The sequence below is a fragment of the Urocitellus parryii genome, chromosome 9 (genome assembly GCF_045843805.1).
Source record: "Urocitellus parryii isolate mUroPar1 chromosome 9, mUroPar1.hap1, whole genome shotgun sequence".
NCBI lineage: Eukaryota > Metazoa > Chordata > Mammalia > Rodentia > Sciuridae > Urocitellus > Urocitellus parryii.
In genome coordinates this window covers 132,050,680-132,064,408 of record NC_135539.1, presented here as the reverse complement: position 1 = coordinate 132,064,408, position 13,729 = coordinate 132,050,680, and the positions used below count along the sequence as shown (strand labels likewise).

The 13,729-nt window shown below is 37.9% G+C and overlaps 1 protein-coding gene across 1 annotated transcript in view; it reads right to left on the bottom strand.

Annotated features, from left to right (window-relative positions):
* Positions 1-13,729, bottom strand: part of Shcbp1l (SHC binding and spindle associated 1 like) — a 36,094-nt gene that overhangs the window by 17,783 nt on the left and 4,582 nt on the right. The window contains exons 3-5 of the mRNA XM_077802867.1: positions 3,417-3,631; positions 2,334-2,420; positions 2,043-2,261 (exon numbers count right to left, since the gene is read on the bottom strand). Of these exons, the coding sequence (XP_077658993.1) occupies positions 2,043-2,261; positions 2,334-2,420; positions 3,417-3,631 (521 nt within the window). The remainder of the gene's footprint in view (positions 1-2,042; positions 2,262-2,333; positions 2,421-3,416; positions 3,632-13,729) is intronic.

The following is a 13,729-nucleotide window of genomic DNA, read 5'->3' as shown; positions in this document are numbered from 1 at the left end:
CCTGCCTCAGTCTTCTTTTTTTTTTAGCTCCGTCTAAGTTACTGTGTGTATTAGCAATATGTTTCCTTTACATTGAGGAATAGTATTTCACTGTAGGATTTTTTGTACACAAGATCTTGTCATTGTCGTCTGTGAATAGATAATTTTACCTCTTCTTTTCCAACTGGGATACCTTCTATTTTGCTTTCTTGCCTAATTGTTTTGGCTAGAGCCTCTAGTACAATTTGAACAGAAGGGGCAAGAGTGGACGTCTTTGTTTTGTTCCTGATTATTTGGGGGGAACATCTATTCTTTTACCATCAAGTGTGAGGCTGTCAGTTTTTCATAGATGGTCTTAATGAAGATTAGGAAAATCCCTTCCAAGTTTTCGGAAAGTTTTTATCATGACAGGTCATCAGCTCTGTATTCTAGAAGGAAGTTGTGCCTGGCCCACGTTCCCACGAGGTACAGAGCAGCTGTCAGTCATCTGTGGTTCCCCCCACCCCCGCCCCTCCTCCAGGTGCCAACATGCTAGTAGTCAGTCAAGGCTCTAGGTGGCGTCTCTCTTGGACCCCATCCTTTTGCAGGTCTCTGGCTTTCAGGATAGCCTCCTTAACCTTCCAGCAGCCACTCTGCCAGTCCTGAACTCTCTTCTTGGTCACCTTAGAAAAACAAGACTGTATCTTTTGCTGCCAGAGCTAAGGGAATTTGAGATCAGTCACAGATTCCTGTTTCTTACTCATTTTAAGGATAAGCCAGTTTCCAGGCTAAACTTTTTTCCTCACTGTTGCCTTGACAACTTTATAGTTCCTTCAAAGAGTCAGATACTTATAACATATTTCGTCAAGATTTTATAACAGTTATCTGGTAGCAGCGTTTGACCAATCCACTTATTTTATTCCTGGAACTAAACTGTCTGTGATTTTAACCTTTGAGATGAGAGAAACCTTAATGCCATTTTACACCCAGTGATGAAAACTTATATTCAAATACAACTTGTGGTAAATGAATATGCAGATTTCTAGATAAATGGATTAAAAAAATCTTATCTACTTGGTTTCCCAAAGCAGTCCTAAGGTTTGTCACAGTAACACCAATAACAATAAAATATCAAACATAGGCACTAAAATAATGATAGAGTTCAAGTTTGGAGAAAAATGCCAAAAGAAAAGATTTTGACTAACAGTTATTTGCAAGATAAATAAAAAGTGGCTCAGAATTCCTAAGGGCAATGAACACACATAGGGATTACACAATTGAGGTATGGAATAGTCACTTAGTTCCATTCAAGATTTTCCATCAATTTTTGGACCATGAGCAAGATTCTGTTTTTTTTTTTTTTTATTTATAAAACAAAGACAGAAATAATGATTTTCTTCATTGCAGAGTAGTACAAAAATATTTTAATACATGTGAAGTATTCTGGAGAATTATCGTGAGTAAATATACGTTGCTTTATTTATCACCAAAAACAGCTTATGTTGGTTATAGAAGCTGGAATTATAAAGCCGACAAAATTAATCAGTTATTGGGCTGGAGATGTGGCTCAGCGGTAGCGCGCTCGCCTGGCATGCGTGCGGCCCGGGTTCGATCCTCAGCACCACATACCAACAAAGATGTTGTGTCCGCCGAGAACTAAAAAATAAATATTAAAAAAATTCTCTCTCTCTCTCTCTCTCCTCTCTCACTCTCTCTTTAAAAAAAAAATTAATCAGTTATTTACTTCACATATTATATGTAGAGCCAATCCACCTAGTCCTTTTTTTATGTTTTAGGAAAGCCATGATCAAAAAAGTCTGCCTCTATACCACAATCAAAAAAGGTAAAGATGACAAATAAGGAAAGGGCTGAATTATGGAAATTTTTTTTTGCTAAAAATAAGACAAGTGAATTCAGCAATAAAATATAATTTTCCAAAACTTACAGTTGTACCTTGTGCTTAATTCATGAATTAGACATCTAATTTTATAATCTATTTTAATCAAACCATTATATGACAAGTGCTATTATAAAAAAAGAAAAAGTAACCTTTTATTTCTATTTAAAATAGAGCCAATTATTACCGAAGGCGTAAATCTTCCCACATTTTCAATAATCCACAGAGCATTACTATCTCATAGTATTTTTTCCAACATTCAACAGCCTCTGCCGCAGATGGATCTTCTTTAATATTGCTCTGATACTCGATGAGCTCAACACGTTTGTTTTTGTATTTCTCCAAAGTTTTTTTAAAACGCTGGGCAATAGGGCCAGGTATGGTTCCGTCCTGTATGTCACACCACCTGAAAAGTATCAGTACAGTTACAAGGTTTCTTATCAATAAAATGCTCAATAATTTAAAAAACTGTACTTACAAATTAATTCTTTCTTCAATAAGAGCAGTGTAATTCTCACAACTTTCTTCATCATCCCAGTCTCTCCAAAGAAAATCATAAAAAAACCTATAATAAACCAAATTAAGATGATAGTAATAAGGAAAAACCACCATCGTGTTTAGAATTTTAAATATTCTGATGTCAAATTATGTATATAAATCTCAATTCTCATGAAAAATATTTTAAAATGACCTTCCAGTGAACCAGAAATGAGAAAAAACTTTCAATATTAGATAATCTGGGCTTTATTTTAGATTTTGCAGATAGGAAGATAATGTTTCTGGAAGTGGTAATGTAAAATTCACTTTTAAATTTTCATAGTCATAGTTTTGACTATGATTTTGTTCAACAAAGAAATAATATGTAAGATCTAACAAAATTTGTAGGTAGAACGTTAGAAAAACAAAAACATGCCAAAAATATCCTTTATTTTGTTCATGAATAGCTTCCCTAACTGCATCAACTTATAAGAAGCAATCATAATATGGTTGATGACATCTAGTATTCGTAATGTCTTACATCTAACAAGTGAAATTTAATAAATTTAAGATACTTACATAGGAATGGAAGTTTCTAGAATTCTTAAAAATCTACTCTAAAATGCAAGATTTTTAAAAAAGCAAACTTTTCATTACTCATATATACTACTTCTGCAAATAAATGTAACTAAAAGTTTTACAAATGCATTATGTTAATTAAAAATGGACAGCCTGAGCTGGGGATATAGCTCAGTTGGTAGAGTGCTTGACTCACATGCACAGGGCCCTGGGTTCAATCACCACCACCAAAAAAAAAAAAGGGATAGCCTCATGAGGTGGCACAGGCCTGGCAGTCCTAGCACTCTAAGAGGCTAAGGTGGGAGGACCACTGAGCCCAAGAGTTTCAGACCAGGCTGGGCAACACAGGAAGATCCGATTTTTTTTAAAAGGGAAATTTAATCCATCAGTCAGTAAAAATTAAATTGACAAATATTTACAAAGTGCTTATATGAGCAAAGCTTACACATTAAATCAACTGTTGAATATCCTAATTTTAATTTTCAGAAGTAGAAAGTCCTATTACCTTACAACTTCCAAAGCCAGAGCAACATCATGTATATTAGCATCTTGTCCTTCAACAGGATACACTTCCAAGAGAGGGACACTATGCTCCAGTTCCTCCAAAATCTCATCAACCAAATCCCGTGGAATATTTGCAATGTTGGAAGAAAAGGGCTCAGCCACCGAAACAGTAACTTTGAAACAAGATGATGAATTTGGTTGTGGTTTACAAGTTACCTAAGATAAATATTATAAAATGTGTAATTCCAAATACAAGTAGACTACAATTTCATTCTCATATGTGAGCTAATTATAAAGTTTCTTTTAATTTTTTGACTTCTCTAACAACATATAAGAAAAACTGTAAATAAATATTAAATAACAGGTTTTTTTGTTCTTTTTAGTTATACATGACAGTAGAATGTATTTTGACATATTATACGCACATGGAGTATAACCTCCCATTCTTGTGGTTGTACATGATGTGGAATTTCAATGGCTATGTATTCATATATGAACATAGGAAAGTTATTATGTCTGAATAATTCTACTGTCTTTCCTATTCCCATCCTTCCTCCCTTCCCTTCATTCCCCTTTGTCTAATCTCATGAACTTCTATTTTTTACCCCCACTCCCTAATGTGTGTTAGCATCTACATTATCAAAGAGAATATTCGCCTTTGGAGTTTTGCAACTGGCTTATTTCACTTAGCATGATAGTTTCCTTTATGGCCGAGTAATATTTCATTGTGTATATGTACCACATTTTCTTATGCATTCATCTATTGAAGGGTACTAGCTTGGTTCCATAGGTTAGCTATTCTGAATTCAGCTGCAGTAAACACTGATGTGCACAAATGGCTATAGCATGATGATTTTAAGTACTTTGGGTATATACCAAGGAGTGGGATAACTGGTCGTTCCATTTCAAGTTTAAATAACAGTTTTTCAAACTCTACTTCTTAAACACATGAGATGTGAAATTTCACGCAAGGAATTGCACATCTCTTCCTACATTATTTACTGTATTTCTAGGTTTGAGTTGCCAGACTTCTGTATTTCATACAGCAGTAACAAAAAAAAAAAATTAATTCTGCCACAAAATCAAGTTTTTTTTTTTTAAGAGAGATTGAGAGAGAGAGAGAGAGATTTTTTTTTTAAAAGAGAGAGTGAGAGAGGAGAGAGAGAGAGAGAATTTTTAATATTTATTTTTTAGTTCTCGGCGGACACAACATCTTTGTTGGTATGTGGTGCTGAGGATCGAACCCGGGCCGCACGCATGCCAGGCGAGCGCGCTACCGCTTGAGCCACATCCCCAGGCCCACAAAATCAAGTTTAAAAATACTTTCTATATTAAATCAATTGTGAAAGGAAGGCCATCAGATTTTTATAAAAGTAGGACATTTATTATATTATTATTATTATTATTATTATTATTATTATTATTATTATTCAGGCTGAATAAATTAATCTTCATGAACAATATGCTATGCTGTGTTTGTCTTATTTCACCACCGTACAGAGATGTCTCCGGCACTTGTCTGAAAATCTGTACTGGAGACATCACTGTGTCGTGATGAAGTAAGATGGACAAACAGGTCTAGCGAGTGTTACACAATCCATATGTGTGGCAATGACCATTTACATATAGGAAATATTTTCAAATCAGTGAAAAAATATTTCAAATATTTTCAAACCCAAGCTTTGAAATACAAATTTTATAACCTACTAAATAGAAATTCTATTCTTTAAAGCAGTAAAGGGACAGAAAAAAACTAGGAGTGGCATTTCAATACATATTATATCCCACAAGTATTTACCACTACTAATCATCAAATAAAAATTTACTTTAAAAAAGAATTTCTTGACCGTCTTCCACCAGCCTCTTATTCCTGCTCCTCAGAGACAACCATTTTCTATTCTTCTAGCTGATCATTTTGACATTAATTTATTAATATTTTAAAAGTTGTTGATAGTCCTTTATTTATTTGTATGTAGTGCTGAGAACTGAACCTAGTGCCTCCCACATGCCAGGCAAGTGCACTACCACAGAGCCTCAGTGCCAGCCCTGACATTTATTTAAATTATATATATCTATCACTGTATTTGTAGTTTTGATTTGTTTTCGTGTTTGGCATTATATATTGATTTCCCTTTCTGAAAAATAAGAATTCAGTTGTCTCATTTCTCACCCACAAAGACCCACATTCTCTTGGCTTTCCATCCACCAATTTGATTATATCTTAATATTTAACACTTAATATACTAGAAAAGTATTAAAAAGACAAAATTGCACAAATCTAATTTTACAAATTTTTTTTATAATTTGTTCAAAACATTACAAAACTCTTGACATATCATTTTTCTTTTTTTTTTTTTATAAAGAGAGAGTGAGAGAGGAGAGAGAGAGAGAGAGAGAGAGAGAAGAGAATTTTTTTTTAATATTTATTTTTTAGTTCTCGGCGGACACAACATCTTTGTTGGTATGTGGTGCTGAGGATCGAACCCGGGCCGCACGCATGCCAGGCGAGCGCGCTACCGCTGAGCCACATCCCCAGCCCCGACATATCCTTTTTCATACATTTGATTCAAGTGGGTTATGAACTCCCATTTTTACCCTGTATACAGATCGCAGAATCACATCGGTTACACATCCACGTTTTTACATAATGCCATACTAGTGTCTGTTGTATTCTGCTGCCCTTCTTATCCTCTACTATCTCCCCTCCCCTCCCCTCCCCTCCCCTCCCATCTTCTCTCTCTACCCCCTCTTCTGTAATTCATTTCTCTTTTTTTCCCCTTTCTCCTCACCTCCTCTTATATGTAATTTTGTATAACAATGAGGGTCTCCTTCCATTTCCATGCAATTTCCCTTCTCTCTCCCTTTCCCTCCCACCTCTCTTTTACAAATCTTAAATGGCTTTATTTGTGATTCTAGAATCGGGGAGCAGTCTGGACCAGATTGTTCATCGTGTCCGACCCCCACCACTAGGGCAGGTTACATTGATAGAGAAAAGGAAGAGACTTAAATAAAATGAAGCCAGGCCCGAGCGGTGGCGCCTGCCTGTAATCCCAGCTACTTCAGAGGCTGAGATGGGGATCACCAAGTTCAAGGTCAGCCTGGACAATTTGGTGAGACCCTGTTTCAAAAACTGGAAAGCATTAGAGATGTAGTTTAATGGTAAAATGCCCCTGGATTCAGTCCTCAGTACCAATAAATGAATACAAATAAAAAATCTTAAAAATGGGAAAAAGAGACAGCCTGATTCATTTGCTTAATTTTCTATATGCCTTTCACTAATCTGACCCCAGATTCCTTAAATTGTATAAATCTCTTCTTGGTGTGTTCAGGCGCAGTAAGTTTGTGTTTGAAATGAAATACTGGTTTTGTTTTTCTTCAGTGCTCTGACTAGTTCCAACATGAGCTGTGTGTCTGCCAGGCACACAGCTGCTGTCTTGTCCCTGTCACTCTGGGAACCCCCTTAGCTTCTCTTACATCGGCCTCTGCCTTCTGAATCGGATGCCTTCAGGTTTCTTGGAGCCTTCAGGTTTCTTGGTGGACTTCCTTGACTTCAGACAACATTCACTGACCTCCTGAGGAACCGTAGGTAGGGCTTGACTTTTTTTTTTTTTTTTAAATATTTATTTATTTATTTATTTTAGTTATTGGTGGACACAACATCTTTGTTTGTATGTGGTGCTGAGGATCGAACCCGGGCCGCACGCATGCCAGGCGAGCGTGCTACCGCTTGAGCCACATGCCCAGCCCCAGGGCTTGACTTTTGAGCCTAACATATTAAAAAATGTCTTTTCCCTCCCTAGTCATCTTAAAAGTATGGCCAGGCACAGAATATATTTTCAGAACCTTTTAAAATTAAGAATTACTGTTGAGAAGTCCAATGCCATTCTTCCTGTTGATTCTTTACATGAATCTATTTTATTGGAATCTTCTGTCTCTAGTATTCTCAAAATTCACTTTGTACTGAACATTCAGGTGCTCTTTTTTTTTTTTTTTTTTTTTTGTAATGCTGGGGATTGAACCCAGGGCCTAAGTCATACTAGACATTTTTCATTTTTTTAAATTTTGAGACAGCCTCTCAAAAAGTTCCCCAGGCTGGCCTTGAACTTGAGATTCATGCCTCAGCCTCCTGAGTTGCTGGGATTATAGGCATATACCACCAGCCTTATCTTTTCTTTATATGTCTGTTATTGAGTTTTTAAATACCTATTTTTTCCTTTTTCTCTATCATTTCTGTTTTTTTCCAAATGTCTCCTTTTATGTTGGTTTGACCAATATGAACATTTCCTCAAATATCTGATGACCTGAATATGAGCTCATATTTAGTAGCAGAACACCACACAGGTGATTGGAGGGTCCTTGTATTTGGGTAAACAACCCTCCGAGTGTCTCCCCGTGGGGTGGCCTGCCTGGATCTTCACGTGGGAATGCCACTGCATATCATCATTCAGTCTTTGGTTTTGGTCTGATCATCTGAGTTCCAAACTTCATGCCTGCAGGGATCTGCCTTAGCTGCCAGCATCCTAGCAGATGACTGAGGTCGAAGGCAGAGGATCCAAGATTCAGTACCAGTAGACCTTCCTCTCAGTGGGGTACTCCCCCAACCCTGCTTCTCAAAGCTGATTTCTTAAATCTAGAAATTTATGTCTTTTGCCAAAATGGGGGAATTTTCAGCCGTTATTTCTTCCGATTATATATATATATATATATATATATTTTAATCTCTCTACCCACATTTCATTTTCTTCTGGGACTCTGAAGACATCACTGTTTAGTCTTTTGTCACAGTCCAGCAAACCCCTGAGGTTCTGTTCAATTTTTTTTCCCCAGCCTGTTTTCTCTGTGGTGCTCAGATTTGGTAATTTCTATTTTTCTTTTTTTTTTAATTTGTTCTTTTTAGATAAACATGAATTTTGACATATCATACATGGGGTAGGTAATTTCCATCGAGTTTTCATTAATTAATGAACTTGATAATGGTTTCCTCTGTCTTTATTATTTTGGGTTTTTCTTTCCTACCACTGTTAGTATGTCCAGGCTGTCACTCCTCTAGTACTCAGTCGAACATGTATGAAGCCAAAAGAAAACACAAACGACTCACCACCTTGTCATTCCTTGGGTCATGGGGTCCCTAGCCAACTGTTCTTGTGTTTGTTTTAATTAATGAACTTGATAATGGGGTATGTAGAGGTACTCAGTGGGAGGAATGGGAAAATCAGTCCATCCCTTCTTCCTAGAAGTCCCTGTTTCCTAAACAGCCTTTCAACCAGTTCTTAACTCCATCTTCAATCCCACTTCCAGAGTCTTAAGAACAAATTTGTGAGCCATTTACGAAATGTAAATAAGGTGGTGTTTTGTTGATGAACCCAGCCTAATTCCATCTTAAGACTGGGAGTTATCTTGTCACAAAGTCATGAAAAGTTAACTTCTGTTTTACTATAAATCACTGAGATTTCTAAACTTGTTTGGGATTCCTGACCGTGCTCTGAACTCACCCATGCCTGCATCTTCTTGACCAGATAACAACCCTCTCTAAAACCTCAGTGGCACCTGATAAATTCTGATGTTGGGATCTGAATTTACCTTGAAATATCATGCCATGTAGATCATCAATCTGCTGTCTGCCCTTGTATTACGTTTGCCAAAACCCCATTAGATGTTTTCCCAAGACACCCCCCGTTTGTAACTTTTTGCGCTATATAAACCTTTTTTTCCCTGACAGGTGGGCTAATCTCTAGTCCAGGTTTAGGAGAGACAGTCGCTGGCCAGCTTTTGTGTACACATTACAAGCTTGCTTTAATTTGATTTAAACTGGTGTTGGTGGTCTTTTCTTTGTGTCGTGGTTCAACCGTGTGTGTGTGTGTGTGTGTGTGTGTGTGTGTGTGTGTGTGTGGTGCTGGGAATTGTGGTGCCTGCTAGGTAAGTGCTCTGCCACTGAGCTTCATCCCCAGCCACAATTCCACTTCTTAGCTCTATTAATTCTGCCGTTTATCTGCTTTGCACTTTCTAAATTTTGTTGCCACTGTCTTCTTTCCCATTCTTTTTGTCCTTAATTTGGTGGAAGACTCTACAGACAAATAAAATACACTACAAATTTTCAGAAGGAAAAAAATAGACATTGGCAAAGGACTGATGACATTGGCTTCTCAACTAGAAACACTGGAAGCTTGAAGACAATGGAATGACATTTTCCAAATTCTGAGCATGAAATCAAGCCTAGAATTCATATAACCAAAAGATCAAACACACATGAAGTTACCAAAAAGGCATTTTTAGGCAAACAAAATGCAAATAATTTTATCTGCTTTGTACTCTTAACTCATGAAGTCAGCAGAATAAGATCCACAGCCAAAATGAAAGAAAACAAAGACAGGAAATCTGGGGAATAGATCATAACCTAAACTATTCACCAAATGAGAATGGTGAAGAAACTCTTAGAATGTGATGAAGGGGGACTGGGCGGCTCCCAGCAGGTCCACAGATCTCCAGTCCAGACTGTAACTCATAAGAATGCAAAAGCTGAAGACAAAACCAGTAGTTTGACCATACTGAGAAGACTTCCATAATCGGGGAAGAGGTTTGGGATAAACTAGTGAGGAGTACGTAGAAGACAACACAATAAAAGGAAGGTTATTATTGACTCTAGGAAGAATGTTTTAAAATACCTAATAAATGACCTGCCATTATGCACAACTATAATGCACCAATAAAAAAAACATGGAAAAAAGGGGCTGGGATTGTGGCTCAGTGGTAGAGCCCTTGCCTAGTATATGTGAGGCACTGAGTTTGATTCTCAGCACCACATATAGATAAATGAATAAAATAAAGGTCCATCAAAAACTAAAATAAATATCTTTTTTAAAAAGGCACAAGAATCCACTACTGAAGTTGAGAGTATGTGTTGGGAGCAGCAAATGGATCATTGCTTTGAACTCCATAGCCTTGAACAGCTGGGATTCTCTCAATACAATGGAGCCCTTTGCAGGTGGCCACTGTTAACAGGGCAGATTCCATGCCTGGTTTGGTAGGTTTGAATTCAGATGCCTGCTGCCCTGGGGTGAAAGAAATATGGGCACTCTCAAGGGCCTTGAGGCACCCACCAGCTGTCTGGAGCTAGAAGACGACATTGGGTGAATAGATAAGCCCCAGTCAGCCTCTTCCTGCTGACACTGTTTACCTTGAAGAACCCTTCCTGACAAGAAATCCCTTTGATGTATTTCTCTTTAGATAAAGATTTTGCAGGCCTTTTTCCTTTGTTAGAGGAATCAGACCCATCAGGACTGATCTACCCACCAGACCCCTGCTTTTGAAATTAGTTTTTCTGTCTTTTATCTTTATTTCTAAATATTTCTTCAGACTCTTAATTTCCCAGCTGGTTCACCCCTCTCTTTAGTTGACAGATCCCTCGATGCACTGGACGTCGCAAGAAGTATGGAAATAACCAGGATGCAAAATGTGAGTGTGGAGACAAGCTCAGGTGACTACCTCTCTCGTCAGAACTCAGAGCAAAATCAGGAAAACAACTGCTTTCAGAATCCATTACACATCTCCATATCAAAGATTCTCTGTGCCTCAACAAGGAATATAAACAAAATTCTAAAGCATGACGACAAAAAATTGGGGATGGGAGGGTAGGTATCTACAAAAAAGGTTACTGATGGTGACTTGTATATACTGTTTGTAAACAATTTTAATATCAACTGTGATTCCATCACCAGAGATCACCACCTTTTGTGCTCTGTCTTTTTGGTAGTGCCAGGGATATAACTAACCCAGGCCCTTGCATATGCTAGGCAAGCCCTCTACCACTGAGCTACATCCCCAGACTCCCTTTTCTCTCTTTTCTAAGTCACTAGTCCCTAGTCTGTTATTTTGCTAACTTAAGTCAGTTTTTGCTGGTTCAAGATGGGTATGAGATGATAGCAGGCTGGTAACTCCTGGAATCAGGAATCCCCCTGCCTCAGCCTCCTCACTGCTGGTCCTACAGGTACCCACCCCTCACCCAGCTGTCATAAATGTTGTATGACTACATAATATTCTACTTTGAGGGAAGGGGTTGTGGCTCAATGGTAGAGCACTCGCCTAGCATGGGCGAAGCCCTGGATTTGATCCTCAGCACCACATAAAAATAAATAAAAGTATTGTGTCCAACTACAAAATAAATATAAAAAAAAATTCTACCTTGAGTAGAGATCATCATTCATTTGGTACAGATCTTATTAAGAAACTTGTTATGGTATTCACCATTTTTTAATTTTATAAATATTGCTTAATTCTTAATATGTATATCTTTTTCTGTATTTCTGATTCCCATAGAATAAATTTTTAGAAGTCAAATGAACTATAAAATAGTTTTTGATGTATCTTGCCAAAATGTTTTCCACAGAGGTTAAAAAAAAAAACAGTTTCCTTAATTTCTGGACCACTTTATAGCCAAATTTAAGGGTATGCTAAATTCCCTTCCAATACAGTATTATATTTCCAAATTTTTTGCTAATTGAATTAATCTGCCATAGGAAGACTAATGGACCTCAAAGATGTCCATGGCCTAATCTATGGGACCTGTGACTATGTCACCTTACAAAAGGGACTTTGCAAAAGGGACTTTGCAGGCATGATTACTGCTAAGAACAATGAGATAGAGAGGTAATCCTGGATAACCTAGGGAGGTCCAATTTAATCACAAGAGTTCTTTAAGAGGGGAGCAACTTCTGAGGTTAGCCAGGGCCCAGAGAACAATGGGACCCCTCTCTGAGCCTTGTAACTCTGGTGAGTCACCCGATCTGCCAATCAGGGAGATCGAGAGGACCCTAGAGAACATGAAGCCAATCAGTGCACATTTGGCAAAGAGGAGGGTTATTAGAGAGGAAATGTCCCTGATGCTTCCAAGAGAAGCCACATATGGCCAGCAGGACCCTGACCCATCTTGGCAGATGATACCACTGGTAGAGAAAAGCTAAGGAGCCAAGAGGCTTCACACACATCCCCAAGAGTGATCTCTGGGGAATCTCAGCTGACTCTTAAGAGTAGACAGGAACAAAGTCAGTTTTGACCAACTTGATCTTAAACACATGGTAGGAGAGTATAGCCTAAGCTATACGGTCCTAAAGGGACACTTAAAAAAGGAAAAACAATGTGTGTTTTTTTTAATGTAACTTAAGATATACACTTATGGCAGCTCTACCAAAAGTAGGTAAAGTTGGAGGCTACAAAGGAAGGGCTCTTGGTTCCTAATAATAATGGCACAGAGAACTCTAGAGTTACAAGTTTGTCCTAAGTTGATATGAGCCTGATCTCATGGATCTACACACCTTCCTAACCTCCTACACATTGATAAACTTGATCTGTTTTTCAGATCAAGTTTGATATGATTAAGAGTTATTGTCTTTATGGTTTTCAAAGACTGGCTATAATACTAATTGCTTTTGTGCTGTTTACAAAAAAGTAATGCGTTGCTGTCTTGTTTACTGTTGTCTTGGCATGATCCCTGCTCTATGTCTAGTCCTTGTCCAGTCACCTGCCATCTGCCACTGTGGACCTTTGGACTGTTTTGATGCTGAATATCCTTAACTGTCCACACTCCACCTGATAGAGAACAAGGACTTCACCCTCTTTCAATAGAAAGCATCTTCGAGATGTCGTTGCCCATTTTTTCCATAGAGATGGAATATAGAAATTGACAGTGGGGAAATGTAACAGGGGTCTGCTTTATGCTTTGAATATAGACCTTGCTGCTCTGCCACTGAAATTTATTTTTATTTATTTATTTATTTATTTTTAGAGAGAAAGAGAGAGAATTTTTTTTTTTTTTTAATATTTGTTCTTCAGTTTTCAGCGGACACAACATCTTTATTTGTATGTGGTGCTGAGGATAGAACCTGGGCCGCACGCATGCCAGGCGAGCGCGATACCACTTGAACCACATCCCCAGCCCTGCAATTTATTTTTAAAATGGGCATGTTTAGGGGCTGGGATTGTGGGTCAGTGGTAGAGTGTTCGTCTAACATGGGCTGGACCCGAGTTCGATCCTCAGCACCACATAAAAATAAATAAAGGCATTGTGTTGCGTCCATCTACACCAAAAAATACACTTTTTAAAAAATGGGCATGTTTGTCTTCCTTTCTCCCTGCTCCTCCCTAATCTCTCCCTGTCCCTAATCTCAGGGGAAACAGAATTACCTTTCTTCTCCATCCTAGACAGAGTTGTCTCTCCTTGAGCACTCACCCACCACGGGAATGAAGTAATCCAGACTTTGGGGATGGTACCAGAAGAAATGACTATCTCCCAAATTAACAAGTGAATTACAACTCTAACAG